Below are 16,702 nucleotides of genomic sequence, written 5' to 3'. Positions count from 1 at the left end.
ATTGTCTCACTCTTCACTGTGATGATGTTTCTTAAGATTTGATCACCGAAGCACACGTTTGTCCATTGGTGCACATGTGGCCTTATTCCTTCAATAATGCTGTGGAAAAACAATGGTGGTTGATTGGCTGACATTTACTTTAGCCAAGCGGTATCTGCGATAAGAACATTGACTAGCTATATCCTTGAGGAAGTATCAGTATTGCTGTCAGACTGTTGTACTGTCTGTATGTATCGTGCTTTCGGAAAGTTTTCAGACCACTTCACTTTTTCTGCACCTACCCGCCCGTCTAGCATCGCTACTCTGGACGGTTCTGACTTAGAATATGTGGACAACTACAAATACCTAGGTGTCTGGTTAGACTGTAAACTCTCCTTCCAGACTAACATTAAGCATCACCGATCCACTGCGACCTGTATGCTCTCGTTGGCTGGCCCTCGGTTCATATTCGTTGCCAAACCCACTGGCTCCAGGTCATCTATAAGTCTTTGCTAGGTAAATCCCCGCTTTTTATCTCAGCTCACTGGTCACCATAGCAGCACCCACCCGTAGCACGCGCTCCAGCAGGTATATTTCACTGGTCACCCCCAAAGCCAACTCCTCCTTTGGCCACCTTTCCTTCCAGTTCTCTGCTGTCAATGGCTGGAACGAATTGCAAAAATCACTGAAGCTGGAGACTCATATCTCCCTCACTAACTTTAAGCATCAGCTGTCAGAGCAGCTTACCGATCATTGCACCTGTACATAGCCCACCTGTAAATAGCCCACCCAACTACCCCATCCCCATATTGTTGTTTATTTTTTGCTCCTTTGCACTCCAGTATCTCTACTTGCACATTCGTCTTCTGCTCATCTATCACTCCGGTGTTTAATTGCTGAGTTGTAATTGTTTCGCCACTATGGTCTATTTATTGCTTTACCTCTCAAGTCTTACTTCATTTTCACACACTGTATATACAGTGTCTTGCGAAAGTATTCGGCCCCCTTGAACTTTGCGACCTTTTGCCACATTTCAGGCTTTAAACATAAAGATATAAAACTGTATTCTTTTGTGAAGAATCAACAACAACACAATCATGAAGTGGAACGACATTTATTGGATATTTCAAACTTTTTAACAAATCAAAAACTGAAAGAGCTTGAGAGGATCTGCTGAGAGGAATGGGAGTAACTCCCCAAATACAGGTGTGCCAAGCTTGTAGCGTTACACCCAAGATGACTCGAGGCTGTAATTGCTACCAAAGGTGCTAAAACAAAATTCTGAGTGAAATGTCTGAATACATATGTAAATGTAATATTTCTGGGTTTTTTTGCGAAAAAAAATTTGCAACCTGTGATTTCTTTGTCATTATAGGGTATTGTGTGAAGATTGAGGGGGGAAAAACAGTTTCATCCATTTTAGAATAGGGCTGTACCCGTAACAAAATGTGGAAAAAGTCAAGGGGTCTGAATACTTTCCAAATGCGCTGTATATATCGAGACATCAGCCGTGGAATGCGAGCGTGTTCCAACTGCGTTTGATAAGGGCCCCCTATTAGGGAAGTTGCATGATAAAATGAAGAAATTCTACACCCGCCTGACATTGCTGATGGGCGATGCCTGTTTGGCCATCAATATTTTTGTTTGGGATGTTTACTGTTGAGTGACGTCTACAGTGTATGGTTTAGTGCTGATTGGAACATGTCTTTATCACGGAAGTAGCGAGGGAGACTATTTTAATCGCTGAGGACACAGATTTACTGTAATCTATAGATTTGTGTCTTTTCTTATAAGAGACCATTTCAAAATGATCACACATACACAAAGCTATTTTTAATTTATTTACCACCTCTTCATGTAGCCTGATCTGTTTGTTCTTTTCTTTAGGCCTTTGATATCATTTGTCCAGTCAGTGAATCCATTTAGAGGTGCCCATACTGTCCACCCATTCTGTAAAACATGAATTATCTATTAAGCCACAATTTAATAGAAAGTTTATTTTTTAGAGGATATAACATTGAGATAAACCAACTAACACCTTAAATTTGCCAAGCTAATTTTAGGTCTGGGGTCAAATTAGATTGGAGATTCTCCAATGCAACTTCCAATGTGCCTCAATGGAAAAGAGGAGAGGTGAACCCAGGTATCTTGAGACTGTGATATGACTGGGGCTGAACTCTCAGGATTATATGGATTTATACCCTGGAAATCTGCTTCAGTGACACGGTGCTCTGGGGCCTCATTTATAACCGTTGGGTAAATTTAACACTAAATATCTGCATGCTGCTTTTCTGGAAAGACTGCACACGCACAGAAATATTGAGATTCATACGTTTGGCGCACACCATACATATGCATGTTTGCCGCTATAAATTAGACCTGTCATAAAACTACGCACATGAAGGAGCATTATAACGCCGCCTGAAAAACGCACATCATTCAACTTTTATGGTGACAATAACTCCCTTATTTGCTGTATACTTTGGAAGTATTGGAATTAGGGCAAGACGGTAAAGGAAGTAGCCTAGTAAGAGATGTCGTTTAGAGGTGTTGGCAGAATGTTTTTTTCTGCAGTGACATTTGCTGAAAGGCAAAAACAATTGCAAATTCTTGTGGACCTGTAAACAGATAGTTTGATTTCAATAATGTTTTGCATTCACTTTTTCCCGAACCTTAATATGCTGAACTGCTAGCCAATTCTGAAACATTGTAAACTACAGTAGGCTTACTTACAGTGGCAGCCTACACACTTCAATGCAAAATATCACCTGTATATCAACTGTTAATTGATACTGGATGTTCTAAGCCATGCTCCCTGTCAGATGCATAGAGCAAAAACTTGAAATTATAATGGCCTATCTAATAGGCTCAATTAAATGAGGTGTGCATGGTCATTTGTTGAATGGCTACTTCGGGAATATTAACTCATCGTGGACAGAAAAGGTGAGGAATTTATTATGCAATGTTTATGAGATACACTACCATTCAAAAGTTTGGGGTCACTTAGAAATGTCCTTGTTTTCCATGAAAACATACATGAAATTAGTTGCAAAATGAATAGGAAATATAGTCAAGATGTTTATAAGGTTGTAAATAATGAATTTTAATTGAAATAATAATTGGGTCCTTCAAACATTGCTTTTGTCAAATAATCAACCATTTGCAGCAATTACAGCCTTGCAGACCTTTGGCATTCTAGTTGTCAATTTGTTGAGGTAATCTGAAGCGATTTCACTCCATGCTTCCTGAAGCACCTCCCACAAGTTGGATTGGCTTGATGGGCACTTCTTACTCACATAAGATCAAGCTGCTCCAGTGACTGTGCTAGCCACTCCATTATAGACAGAATACCAGCTGACTGCTTCTTCCCTAAATCATTCTTGCATAGTTTGGAGCTGTGCTTTGGGTCATTGTCCTATTGTAGGAGGACATTGGCTCCAATTAAGTGCAAAATGGAGTGATAGCCTTCTTCAAGATCCCTTTTACCCGATACAAAATAAACTCAGCATAAAAATAAATGTCCCTTTTTCAGGACCCTGTCTTTCAAAGATAATTCGTAAAAATCCAAATAACTTCACAGATCTTCATTGTAAAGGGTTTAACTTCTTATGGCTGCAGGGGCAGTATTGAGTAGCTTGGATGAAAGGTGCCCAGAGTAAACGGCCTGCTCCTCAGTCCCAGTTGCTAATACAGTGGGGCAAAAAAAGTATTTAGTCAGCCACCAATTGTGCGAGTTCTCCACTTAAAAAGATGAGAGAGGCTTGTAATTTTTATCATAGGTACACTTCAACTATGACAGACAAAATGAGGGAATAAAATCCAGAAAATCACATTGTAGGATGATTTTTAATGAATTTATTTGCAAATTATGGTGGAAAATACGTATTTGGTCACCTACAAACAAGCAAGATTTCTGGCTCTCACAGACCTGTAACTTCTTCTTTAAGAGGCTCCTCTGTCTTCCACTCGTTACCTGCATTAATGGCACCTGTTTGTACTTGTTATCAGTATAAAAGACACCTGTCCACAACCTCAAACAGTCACACTCCAAACTCCACTATGGCCAAGACCAAAGAGCTGTCAAAGGACACCAGAAACAAAATTGTAGACCTGCACCAGGCTGGGAAGACTGAATCTGCAATAGGTAAGCAGCTTGGTTTGAAGAAATCAACTGTGGGAGCAATTATTAGGAAATGGAAGACATACAAGACCACTGATAATATCCCTCGATCTGGTGCTCCATGCAAGATCTCACCCCGTGGGGTCAAAATGATCACAAGAACGGTGAGCAAAAATCCCAGAACCACACGGGGGGACCTATTGAATGACCTGCAGAGAGCTGGGACCAAAGTAACAACGCCTAGCATCAGTAACACACTACGCCGCCAGGGACTCAAATCCTGCAGTGCTAGACGTGTCCCCCTGTTTAAGCCAGTACATGTCCAGGCCCATCTGAAGTTTGCAAGAGAGCATTTGGATGATTCAGGAGAAGATTGGGAGAATGTCATATGGTCAGATGAAACTAAAATATAACTTTTTGGTAAAAACTCAACTCGTCGTGTTTGGAGGACAAAGAATGCTGAGTTGCATCCAAAGAACACCATACCTACTGTGAAGCATGGGGGGTGGAAACATCATGCTTTGGGGCTGTTTTTCTACAAAGAATACCAGGACGACTGATCCGTGTAAAGGAAAGAATGAATGGGGCCATGTATCGTGAGATTTTGAGTGAAAACCTCCTTCCATCAGCAAGGGCATTGGAGATGAAACGTGGCTGGGTCTTTCAGCATGACAATGATCCCAAACACACCGCCCGGGCAACGAAGGAGTGGCTTCGTAAGAAGCATTTCAAGGTACTGGAGTGGCCTAGCCAGTCTCCAGATCTCAACCCCATAGAAAATCTTTGGAGGGAGTTGAAAGTCCGTGTTTCCCAGCAACAGCCCCAAAACATCACTGCTCTAGAGGAGATCTGCATGGAGGAATGGGCCAAAATACCAGCAACCGTGTGTGAAAACCTTGTGAAGACTTACAGAAAACGTTTGACCTCTGTCATTGCCAACAAAGGGTATATAACAAAGTATTGAGAAACTTTTGTTATTGACCAAATACTTATTTTCCACCATAATTTGCAAATAAATTCATAAAAAATCCTACAATGTTGTTTTCTGGATTTTTTTTCTTCTCATTTTGTCTGTCATAGTTGAAGTGTACCTATGATTAGAATTACAGGCCTCTCATCTTTTTAAGTGGGAGAACTTGCACACTTGGTGGCTGACTAAATACTTTTTTGCCCCACTGTATATACTGACTCTGAAAACCACCAAAAGAAAGATGCCCGGGGTCCCTGCTCATCTGCGTGAATGTGCCTTAGGCATGTTGCAAGGAGGCATGAGGACTGCAGATGTGACCAGGGCAATAAATTGCAATGTCCGTACTGAGAGACGCCTAAGACAGCGCTACAGGGAGACAGGATGGACTGCTGATCATCCTCGCAGTGGCAGACCACGTGTAACAACACCTGCACATGATCAGTACATCTGAACATCACACCTGTGGGACAGGTGCAGGATGGCAACAACAACTGCCCGAGTTACACCAGGAACGCACAATCCCTCCATCCGTGCTCAGACTGCACGTAATAGGCTGAGAGAGGCTGGACTGAGGGCTTGTAGGCCTGTTGTAAGGCAGGTCCTCACCAGACATCACCGGCAACAACATCGCCTATGAGCACAAACCCACCATCGCTGGACCAGACAGGACTGCCAAAAAGTGTTCTTCACTGACGAGTCGCGGTTTTGTCTCACCAGGGGTGTTGGTTGGGTTTCGCGTTTGTCGTCGAAAGGAATGAGTGTTACACCGAGGCCTGTACTCTGGAGCGGGATCGATTTGGAGGTGAAGGGTCCGTCATGTCCTGGGGCGGTGTGTCACAGCATCGTTGGACTGAGCTTGTTGTCATTGCATGCAACCTCAACGCTGTGTGTTACAGGGAAGACTTCCTCCTCCCTTCCTGTACACTCATCCTGACATGACCCTCCAGCATGACAATGCCATACTACTCGTTCTGTGCGTGATTTCCTGCTAGACAGGAATGTCAGTGTTTTGCCATGGCCAGCGACGAGCCCGGATCTCAATCCCATTGAGCACGTCTGGGACCTGTTGGATCCCAGAATTGTCCGGGAACTTGCAGGTGCCTTGGTGGAAGAGTGGGGTAACGTCTCACAGCATGAACTGGCAAATCTGGTGCAGTCCATGAGGAATAGATGCACTGCAGTACTTAATGCAGCTGGTGGCCACACCAGATACTGACTGTTACTTTTGATTTTGAGCCTCCCTTTGTTCAGGGACACATTATTCCATTTCTGTTAGTCACGTCTGTGGAAACTTGTTCAGTTTATGGCTCAGTTGTTGAATCTTGTTATGTTCATACAACTATTTACACATGTTAAGTTTGTTAAATAAACACAGTTGACAGTGAGAGGACTTTTTTTTGTAGCTGAAGTGTCTCCAATTAAATGATTAGATGGGATGAATGGTAGCCTATCCTACCTGGTTGTAGGCCTTTAGGCTATTTTGCAAGTAGCCTATGAAACCATCCCAGTCAAAAAGGGTGAGGATATTATTCTGCAAGCAATGATAATGGAAATGAAATAAATAATCTGAAATATATGCCTATTTCTAATTATTTTAGAATGCACAGAAAAAATAGGCCTAAATCGAATTTCGCTCTTTTCACTAACGGCAAATTATTGCATCTTTAGCTACCTATTTTTTTTTTTTTTTTTTAATATGAATAAATCATCATATATTCCCAATTTTCAAAAGGCTAATACTAAGCTACTGTGCGTTGGCATGGTCTAAAGTTTGCTGGAGGATAAGGGAAAGGGGGATACCTAGACAGTTGTACGAATGAATGCATTCAACTGAAATATCTTCCGCATTTAAACCAACCCCTCTGAATCAGAGAGGTGCGGGGGGCTGCCTTAATCGACATCCACGTCTTCGGCGCCAGGGGAACAGTGGGTTGACAGCCTTGTTCATTTGCAGAGTGACATATTTTTACCTAGCACATTCTTACGTCTCCAACTTTTCAGTGAAAACTGGTGCACGCAAGTTTTGTGGCATATTTTGTGATTACTCAGCGTTTATAAATGAGGCCTCTGGGCCTGTAGAAATATACACTACTGGTCAAAAGTTTTAGAACACCTACTCATTCAAGGGTTTTTCTTTATTTTTACTATTTTCTACATTGTAGAACAATAGTGAAATACATCAAAACTATGAAATAACACATGGAATCTTGAAGTAACCAAAAAAGTGTTCTAATTATTAGAGTAAGAACTCAACGGACACTATGAAATCTTAAACCAAGTTTATTCTTCCCAAAGGATCGAACAGCTGAATCGACTAAGACATATTCACACAAGCACTAATATTTAACTCTTTCTCCTATGCTGAGTCTCCTCCTGCACATCTGAACAAATATTGTATCTTTATTGCTAGGCAGGAAACTAAGTGACACGGGCCATAAACTGTTCTTTCTCCCTTAACGTGACCTGACCTGACCTGACCCCCTTCATCACTTATCCATGGCTCTCTCCCCATATCAATGCCTGCCACGTGATCGCTTTCCCTACACTCAGTATATTCCAAGCTTAATTGCACCCACCATATACCTTCCCCCTACAGATAACCATTCATCTCTGGTGTAGCCCCTCAATTAACAGGTGTGCCTTCTTAAAAGTACAATTGTGGAATTGCTTTGCTTCTAAATGCATTTGAGCCAATAATTTGTGTTGTGACAAGGTAGGGGTGGTATACAGAAGAAAGCCCTATTTGGTAAAACCAAGTCCACATAATGGCAAGAACAGCTCAAATAAGCAAAGAGAAATGACAGTCATTATTACTTTAAGACATGAAGGTCATTCTATATGGAACATTTCAAGCTCTTTGAACGTTTCTTCAAGTGCAGTCGCAAAACCCATCAAGTGCTATGATGAAACTGGCTCTCATGAGGAGCGCCACAGGAATGGAAGACCCAGAGTTTCCTTTGCAGAGGGTACGTTCATTAGAGTTACCAGCCTCAGAAATTGCAGCCCAAATAAATGCTTCAGAGTTCAAGTAACATACACATCTCAACATCAACTGTTCAGAGGAGACTGTGTGAATCAGGCCTTCATAGTTGAATTGCTGCAAAACAACCACTACTAAAAGACACCAATAAGAAGAAGAGACTTGCTTGGGCCAAGAAGGACGAGCAATGGACATTATACAGGTGGACATCTGTTCTTTGGTCTGACGAGTCCAAATTGGAGATTTTTGGTTCCAACCGCCGTGTCTTTGTGAGACTCTGTGCGGGTGAACAAATGATCGCCGCATGTGTGGGATACTTTTCTGGTGACACTGTCAGTGATTTATTTATAATTCAAGGCGCACTTAACCAGCATGGATACCACAGCATGGATACCACAGCATTCTGCAGCGATACGCCATCCCATCTGGTTTGCGCTTAGTGGGACTATCATTTGTTTTTCAACAGGACAATGACCCAACACACCTGTGTGATGGAATACTGTATCAGATGATCTGGCCTGCACAATCCCCCGACCTCAACCAAATTTGAGATGGTTTGGGATGAGTCGGACTGCAGAGTGAAGGAAAGCAGCCAACAAGTGCTTAGCATATGTGGGAACTCCTTCAAGACTGTTAGAAAAGCATTCCAGGTGATGCTGGTTGAGAGAATGCCAAGAGTGTGTAAAGCTGTCATCAAGGCAGCGGGTGGCTATTTGAAGAATCTCAAATCTCAAATATATTTTTATTTGTTTACCACTTTTTTTGTTACTACATGATTCCATATGTTGTTTTCATAGTTTTGGTGTCTTCATTATTATTTTACAATGTAGAAAATAGTCAAAATAAAGAAAACCTTTGAATGAGTAAGTGATCTAAAACTTTTGACCGGTAGTCGAAGCTATTTCTATGACTGAAGAATGGCCATGGAGGGATGTGGACACGAGGGCACAGTTATTTCAGTCCATACAACAGCACTTTATCTCTAGGTTTAGATTTGTTGCTAAGCTTGTGTCAAGTAGACACTTATCGAACACATGATACTGAACAATCTTACAGATTACCATACAAGTAGTTAGTAGATACAGTGGTTGATACAAGTGCTCTCTCTAAGATGGTATCCCTCCTAATTATACATACCTTTGAAATAAAACCTGTCTTGTCAAGCCTAACAAAGACTTGTGCTTTTACAAGAGAGGAAATGCATTTTTTACCAATACAATTATTTATCACTTGAATTGTACCTTCATGCTTGTTGACAAGATTATACAGGGTTATTTAAATGTTTTATGTTTATTCTTCTCTACCATTTGTGTGTCTTTGTGGCCTTGTACCGACTTGTTGCCTTCCCTATCAGTTGCTTTGTTTTGTAGAGGGATGACTACAATATGTATTATTTTTCCAAAAGGTTGGCTGGACCTCTTTGAAATCACGTAGATCACATCATTACGCTCTTTTTGTTTACAAAGCCCTGCTCCACAAACTTCTGACTTACCTTACATCACTGTTAAGATTTAAAATGACAAGTTATCAAACCCGTTCACTCCTTTGGTGTATTGAGAAATAGGTCAATCAGCCTTTAATATCCTTGCACCTTATGTGTGGAATGATCTACAATACACTTTAAAATGGGAGGAATTGGTGCCTCTAGGGCATTTCAGATGGTTGTTAGGGGAACTTTTCTACTGAAGAATGTGTCTGTTTTTATGATTGTGTTTTGCTTTTCGTGTATTGTTGTGCATTTTATTGTGTGTATGAATGTGTAGTTTCAATGTGTTTTTTGTATTTTGATGTGAATTTTGGTGCTTAGTGGTGCAACGGGTCACAAACCTCACGGTTCGAATCAGGTCATGGTTTTGAGTCACGGATTTGATAATTTTTTGGATCAGAAAAAAAAAGGGGGAGACAACTTTGCTTTCCATTTATTACTTCACATCTTTAAGTGTAATATGAGGCATGATACCTTCTTCCTTTGAACAGTAGTGAATGAAACAATGGCCTGTGTCTACATCATTAAAAAAAGTAAAGAAAGAAAGCAAAGCAGACCTGAGCTTATAACTTCAAATTATTTTTCAAAAATATGAGGATGTCTACATTGTCTGGGGAGAGGGTAGACCTCTTTGCAGTCTTCATGTCCCCTGCCGTGGAGAACACCCTCTCGCTAGGAACTGAAGTGCCAGGTAGCATCTTGCCATCATGGCAATGTGAGGGTATTTACACTCATTGCTTTTCCACCATGCCAGTGGATCACCATCCAGTGGAATGCCACTTGCTGCCTTGTAGGATGCCACCTCATTTTTGATGGTGTTGGCAAATGTCTTGCCTGTGTTCTTACTCACAAAGGCCTCCCCAAAAAGCTCCTTCATGGCCAAACTATTTTATTTTGTGGAGGAGATGCCTCTGAGTCTGCTCCTGTCAGCTCTGTGGCTTGACCCTGCAGAAAAAATGACTTGATCTATTAAACTAACTATTTTTTCCCATTTTTCATAGAACTAGAATTGTGGCAATAACATTTAATAAAAGCCATTATTATTCCAAATCAAAAGTGGATGATTCTAATAGCAATAGCATAGACTAAGATTAGACTGCACAATATGTATTATTTAAGTAATTCACACTTTTTTAAAATTTTTATTATTATTATTATTTTTTACCTCTTCAGTGGCCACAAATCTCAGTGGTGAGATCACTGTATGTCCTCCGGTATAAGGCAGGGTCTAGGTGAGACAGGGACTTTAAACTTGGATCCAGTGCAGTAGATCTATGAAGGTAGTCCTGTGCATTAGGGGGGTATCTGGGGTTCAGGTCCTCTCTAATGGCAGCCTTGACATCTCTAGTGATGGTTCCTCACTTGGGGCCATGGATTGTAGAATCCTTGTTTTCAGAGGTAGGATCATGGACACAGACAGTGCAGTTTCAGCGCTCAATAGGGTTGTATCCGTTTTGAGGGGGTTGAGCACCTGTAGGAACTCCTCTGCCACTTTCACGTCATCATCAGACAAGGTAACGATGTCTTTATTTTTTTTCAGGGACTTGTCTGTCAGTGCAGAGTATACAGCTGCCTGCTGCTCAAGATGGTGCTCCAACATGTCATAAGTGGAGTTCCATCTTGTTGTGACATCTTGTATGAGATGTGGGTCGGTAGCTGTAGCATTTCTTGGTTGGTCTTAAGCACATGAGCGGCTATTGTGCTTCCTGATCCTCCCAAGGAGGCGGTCCATCTGGTTCACTGAGATTCCCCTTTGGGATGCTAAATTGATCACGTGCAATACCATTTGTATTTCATATACCTTTGACTATTGGATGTTCTTATAGGCACTATAGTATTGCCAGTGTAACAGTATAGCTTCCGTCCCCCTCCTCGCCCCTACCTGGGCTCGAACCAGGAACACATCGACAACAGCCACACTCGAAGCATCGCTCCACAAAAGCCGCGGCCCTTGCAGCGCAAGGGGAATAACTACTCCAAATCTAAAAGCGAGTGACGTTTGAAACAGTATTAGCACACACCCAGCTAACTAGCTAGCCATTTCACATTGGTTACACCAGCCATTAGGCTGATAGGCTTGAAGTCATCAACAGCGCTGTGCTTGCGAAGAGCTGCTGGTAAAACGCACGAAAGTGCTGTTTGAATGAATGATTACGGGCCTGCTGCTGCTCAGTCAGACTGCTCTATCAAATCATAGACTTAATTATAACACAGAAATACGAGCCTTTGGTCATTAATATGATCGAATCCGGAAACTATCATTTCGAAAAAACGTTTATTTCAAGTGAAATACGGAACCGTTCGGTATTTTATCTAACGGGTGGCATCCCTAAGTCTCTAAATATTCTTGTTACATTGCACAACCTTCAATGTATGTCATAATTACGTAAAATTCTGGCAAATTAGTTTGCAATGAGCCAGGCAGCCCAAACGGTTGCATATGCCCTGACTCTGCGTGCAATGAACGCAAGAGAAATGACACAATTTCACCTTGTTAATATTGCCTGCTAAACTGGATTAGTAGTTATAACTAGTGATTATGATTGTTTTTTATAAGATTAGTGTAATGCTGCAGTGATAAACATCCCAATAGATTTGGTGATGGCTTTAGCCCGGTATGATTCTGCAGCAAAGGGCTGCTTAAATTCCACGGTGAGAAGTTGTTGTCTCTTGGCTGAGTTGGCTCCCGTTACTGACACACCAGAGTGATGACGCTTTAAATGTGTGGCCATGCTCGATGTATTTCCATGATCATACGGCTTTCTTGTAGCACAATGGCTCCTCACTGTAATGGTGTTGTCCACCACCCTTCTTCTGTCATCATATTTGACAGGGAAGCCAAAATGCTCCCATACATGAGACTTAAATGAAGCGGGAGGCTTTTCCAGTACTTCAGCTCCTCCGCCAGCCATGGCTGTCACTGCTCTTTAGTCTTCTTTGCTTTTTGCAACGCGACCATCCAGGATTTATTCATTGGGATTCAACATACCCCGTTCACGTGAACAGCACACACAACTTATTTAAAAAAATAATCAAATCATCCTTTAGGCTTCAAAGTAAAACATTGCACACATCTGTCTTGTCTATCTTTTCACTGCATTGAGATTTAGGGACCCGAGTCTTACTGATCATTCCGTACCATGCAAATTGATGTAATTATTTATTTACTAACTAAATGATAACACAGGATACACACACACACACAGTATAGGTTATTGATTAGAAACTTAATACGATGAAAACAGGTCCCTAGTAGACTAACGACAACATGACTACTTGTTTATCAGAAGAGAGAGAAGTAGAGGGGACAAAGAGAGGCAACACTTATACACTTCTAACTACGCTCAAAGTAATATAATAATATTTTGCTCCGAACCGCCGCCCATTTGGGAAAGAAATAATGAATGCATTTACATGTTTCAAGGTCTTCCTTCGTCGTTTCTCTCTGTTGGCTCAGGCCTTAATGGAAAGGGCTCTGATGGGCATCCTCCCAAGCTCCCAAGTGTAAGGCTCTGATTGTCCACAAGAGGTCACAATGTCCTTGTCCTGTAGTCTGAAGCAGGCTAACAGGGTGGTGTTTACTTTCACTTCCCAGGAAGGGGGGGTCCTCTGAAGACAGCTAATCAGCCGTGTCGATGAGAGCAGTGTAGTTGACGATGATTCGAAGAGAGTAACAGGATGATCCTACTTAAATTCACTTTCTTAGATACGTAGACAGCTACTCAGCCGTAACATCGATTGTTAGGGAGGCTACTTTGTCATCTTCACCTCGTGTTGATTTTCAGGGTTGTGACCAATGTAGACCTAAGCTGCAGCTTGAGTCCTTCTAGTCTGATATGTTAATTCTCAACTCACCCTTTATACACTCAGGTAAAAAGGGGGTGTTTCCGTCATGCTGACACGCTCTCTGAGCTCCCTCGGGTGTGGCTAATTACTTGGCAAAGTATCATCCAAGCTATGATCTTGTTAGAAAACTAAAATCACATTCCTATCTTAACAAAAATATTATCTTCATCCTTGATATTTCCTACACGCCGTAAAAGATTTAACCTGACATACACAATGTGAAAACTCTTCAAGTTACCATATTTAATGACAACACAAAATAGACATTCATTTCCCGTCTCATAATTCCCCACATCCGGATGCTAGAAATATTGTCCCAGTGTTCATTTTTGGACATTAGTGTTTCTGAGCGGAAAAATCTTCTGGAGACACAGGGACATTCCAATCCCAATACTAGAGACCAAAAGGAGTTGTCTGCTGTATATAATTTATGCACGTGAGGTGTTATAAAACCCCCACACCAATCCCTCTTCCCCTCTAAGGGTGAGAGGGATCTGTAGTCGTTGATCCGTTGTAACCTGATCTTTGCATCCTCACAGGAGAGTCATGACAACTACAATATATTAACCAGCCCACCTCTGTCTCTGTGTTTAGTGGAGGAGTGACTTTGTGAATGGCTGGGTGAAGATCGCCAACACACATGAGACTCAGGAGGAGTGCCTTGGCATGGCTGTATTGGACATGATGAGGACAGCCAAGGAAAGACAAATGTCTCCGCTGGATATCTACAATTCCATAAGGTGCAGAGGAAAGATAAATACATGTCCAACCACTTAAGTGGTTTAACCTGGTAGTACTGGGGGTCAGTTGTAGCTAGAGACAAATGTCTCTGCTGCATATGTACAACAAAGCCATACCTAAAACAATACTGTAAGTAGTATGGCCAACAGAATGATTTGAATTGCCAATGTAAATTATTTATGGTCTATTGTGTATCTTGGTATTCTACAGGTACCTATTATACTAACCTATTCCATATGGCTTGACTTATCCTATTCTTCCCCGCTGTCACCTCAGCTACAAGTCCTTCTTGCCCAAGGAAATGAGGGCTCACATCCAGGACTGCAACTTCGTGACCAGGAAGAGGATCCGCTACCGCTTTAAGAAGTTCATCCAGCAGTTCAGCCAGTGCCGGGCTACGGCACGCGACCTGAAGCTCAAATACCTCATCAACATGGAGTCTCTCGAGCAGGCCTTCTATACAGAACGCTTCCAGGTCAGGGAATCCTCGGCAGGGCAGGTCACCATCATCGTGACGGCTGATCATGGCATCCAGTGGTGCAGAGACGGGCACAAAGACACTGAGCAGGTACTCACAGCAGGGTTGTCCAGATTGTTCATGTTCACTTGTCTAAGGGGAATTTGCTGAAATGTTATAATTATCAGACTTATCACTGACTGATACAGTGCCTTGCGAAAGTATTCGGCCCCCTTGAACTTTGCGACCTTTTGCCACATTTCAGGCTTCAAACATAAAGATATAAAACTTTTTTGTGAATAATCAACAACAAGTGGGACACAATCATGAAGTGGAACGACATTTATTGGATATTTCAAACTTTTTTAACAAATCAAAAACTGAAAAATTGGGCGTGTAAAATTATTCAGCCCCTTTACTTTCAGTGCAGCAAACCTCCAGAAGTTCAGTGAGGATCTCTGAATGATCCAATGTTGACCTAAATGACTAATGATGATAGATGATAAATACAATCCACCTGTGTGTAATCAAGTCTCCGTATAAATGCACCTGCACTGTGATAGTCTCAGAGGTCTGTTAAAAGCGCAGAGAGCATCATGAAGAACAAGGAACACACCAGGCAGGTCCGAGATACTGTTGTGAAGAAGTTTAAAGCCGGATTTGGATACAAAAAGATTTCCCAAGCTTTAAACATCCCAAGGAGTACTGTGCAAGCGATAATATTGAAATGGAAGGAGTATCAGACCACTGCAAATCTACCAAGACCTGGCCGTCCCTCTAAACTTTCAGCTCATACAAGGAGAAGACTGATCAGAGATGCAGCCAAGAGGCCCATGATCACTCTGGATGAACTGCAGAGATCTACAGCTGAGGTGGGAGACTCTGTCCATAGGACAACAATCAGTCGTATATTGCACAAATCTGGCCTTTATGGAAGAGTGGCAAGAAGAAAGCCATTTCTTAAAGATATCCATAAAAAGTGTAGTTTAAAGTTTGCCACAAGCCACCTGGGAGACACACCAAACATGTGGATGAAGGTGCTCTGGTCAGATGAAACCAAAATGGAACTTTTTGGCAACAATGCAAAACGTTATGTTTGGCGTAAAAGCAACACAGCTCATCACCCTGAACACACCATCCCCACTGTCAAACATGGTGGTGGCAGCATCATGGTTTGGGCCTGCTTTTCTTCAGCAGGGACAGGGAAGATGGTTAAAATTGATGGGAAGATGGATGGAGCCAAATACAGGACCATTCTGGAAGAAAACCTGATGGAGTCTGCAAAAGACCTGAGACTGGGACGGAGATTTGTCTTCCAACAAGACAATGATCCAAAACATAAAGCAAAATCTACAATGGAATGGTTCAAAAATAAACATATCCAGGTGTTAGAAGGGCCAAGTCAAAGTCCAGACCTGAATCCAATCGAGAATCTGTGGAAAGAACTGAAAACTGCTGTTCACAAATGCTCTCCATCCAACCTCACTGAGCTCGAGCTGTTTTGCAAGGAGGAATGGGAAAAAATTTCAGTCTCTCGATGTGCAAAACTGATAGAGACATACCCCAAGCGACTTACAGCTGTAATCGCAGCAAAAGGTGGCGCTACAAAGTATTAACTTAAGGGGGCTGAATAATTTTGCACGCCCAATTTTTCAGTTTTTGATTTGTTAAAAAAGTTTGAAATATCCAATAAATGTCGTTCCACTTCATGATTGTGTCCCACTTGTTGTTGATTATTCACAAAAAAGTTTTATATCTTTATGTTTGAAGCCTGAAATGTGGCAAAAGGTCGCAAAGTTCAAGGGGGCCGAATACTTTCGCAAGGCACTGTATTTCCCTGAAAGTGGAAGGATCAATACAGCAAATTAGTACACTATGATTTGAGTGGAATCTCTTACTTAGTGGAAACATGACTGAACTCCCGGTTCCCTAGTATAGCCTATGAAATAATTTCATACTGTAATCCCAGTGATTTAGCTAGCTATGATGGTTTCATGCTGTTGTCAGGAGGGTTTTACTGTGAAGTTGAATTTATGGTGGCGATGTCATGTTATTTTGTAGCTTTGGCCTGGCCGTTTTTATTCTTTCCTAATCCACGGTTAGAGGTGTTAATGTATAATTGA

General features: G+C 41.8%; 1 protein-coding gene across 4 annotated transcripts in view; it reads left to right on the top strand.

The window, feature by feature from the left end:
• Nucleotides 1–16,702, top strand: part of jak2b (Janus kinase 2b) — a 39,156-nt gene that overhangs the window by 8,925 nt on the left and 13,529 nt on the right. For all 4 annotated transcript variants that reach the window (XR_016496555.1, XM_021605570.3, XM_021605568.3 and 1 more), the window contains 2 exons: nucleotides 13,976–14,121; nucleotides 14,399–14,690. Coding sequence is in view for 3 of the 4 variants with exons in the window: in XM_021605570.3 (XP_021461245.1) it covers nucleotides 13,976–14,121; nucleotides 14,399–14,690 (438 nt within the window). In the remaining variant the exon portion in view is untranslated. The remainder of the gene's footprint in view (nucleotides 1–13,975; nucleotides 14,122–14,398; nucleotides 14,691–16,702) is intronic.

The sequence above is a fragment of the Oncorhynchus mykiss genome, chromosome 6 (genome assembly GCF_057628025.1).
Source record: "Oncorhynchus mykiss isolate SJ-2025 chromosome 6, ASM5762802v1, whole genome shotgun sequence".
In the NCBI taxonomy this organism is placed as follows: domain Eukaryota; kingdom Metazoa; phylum Chordata; class Actinopteri; order Salmoniformes; family Salmonidae; genus Oncorhynchus; species Oncorhynchus mykiss.
This window is presented reverse-complemented; position numbering and strand designations above follow the sequence as displayed.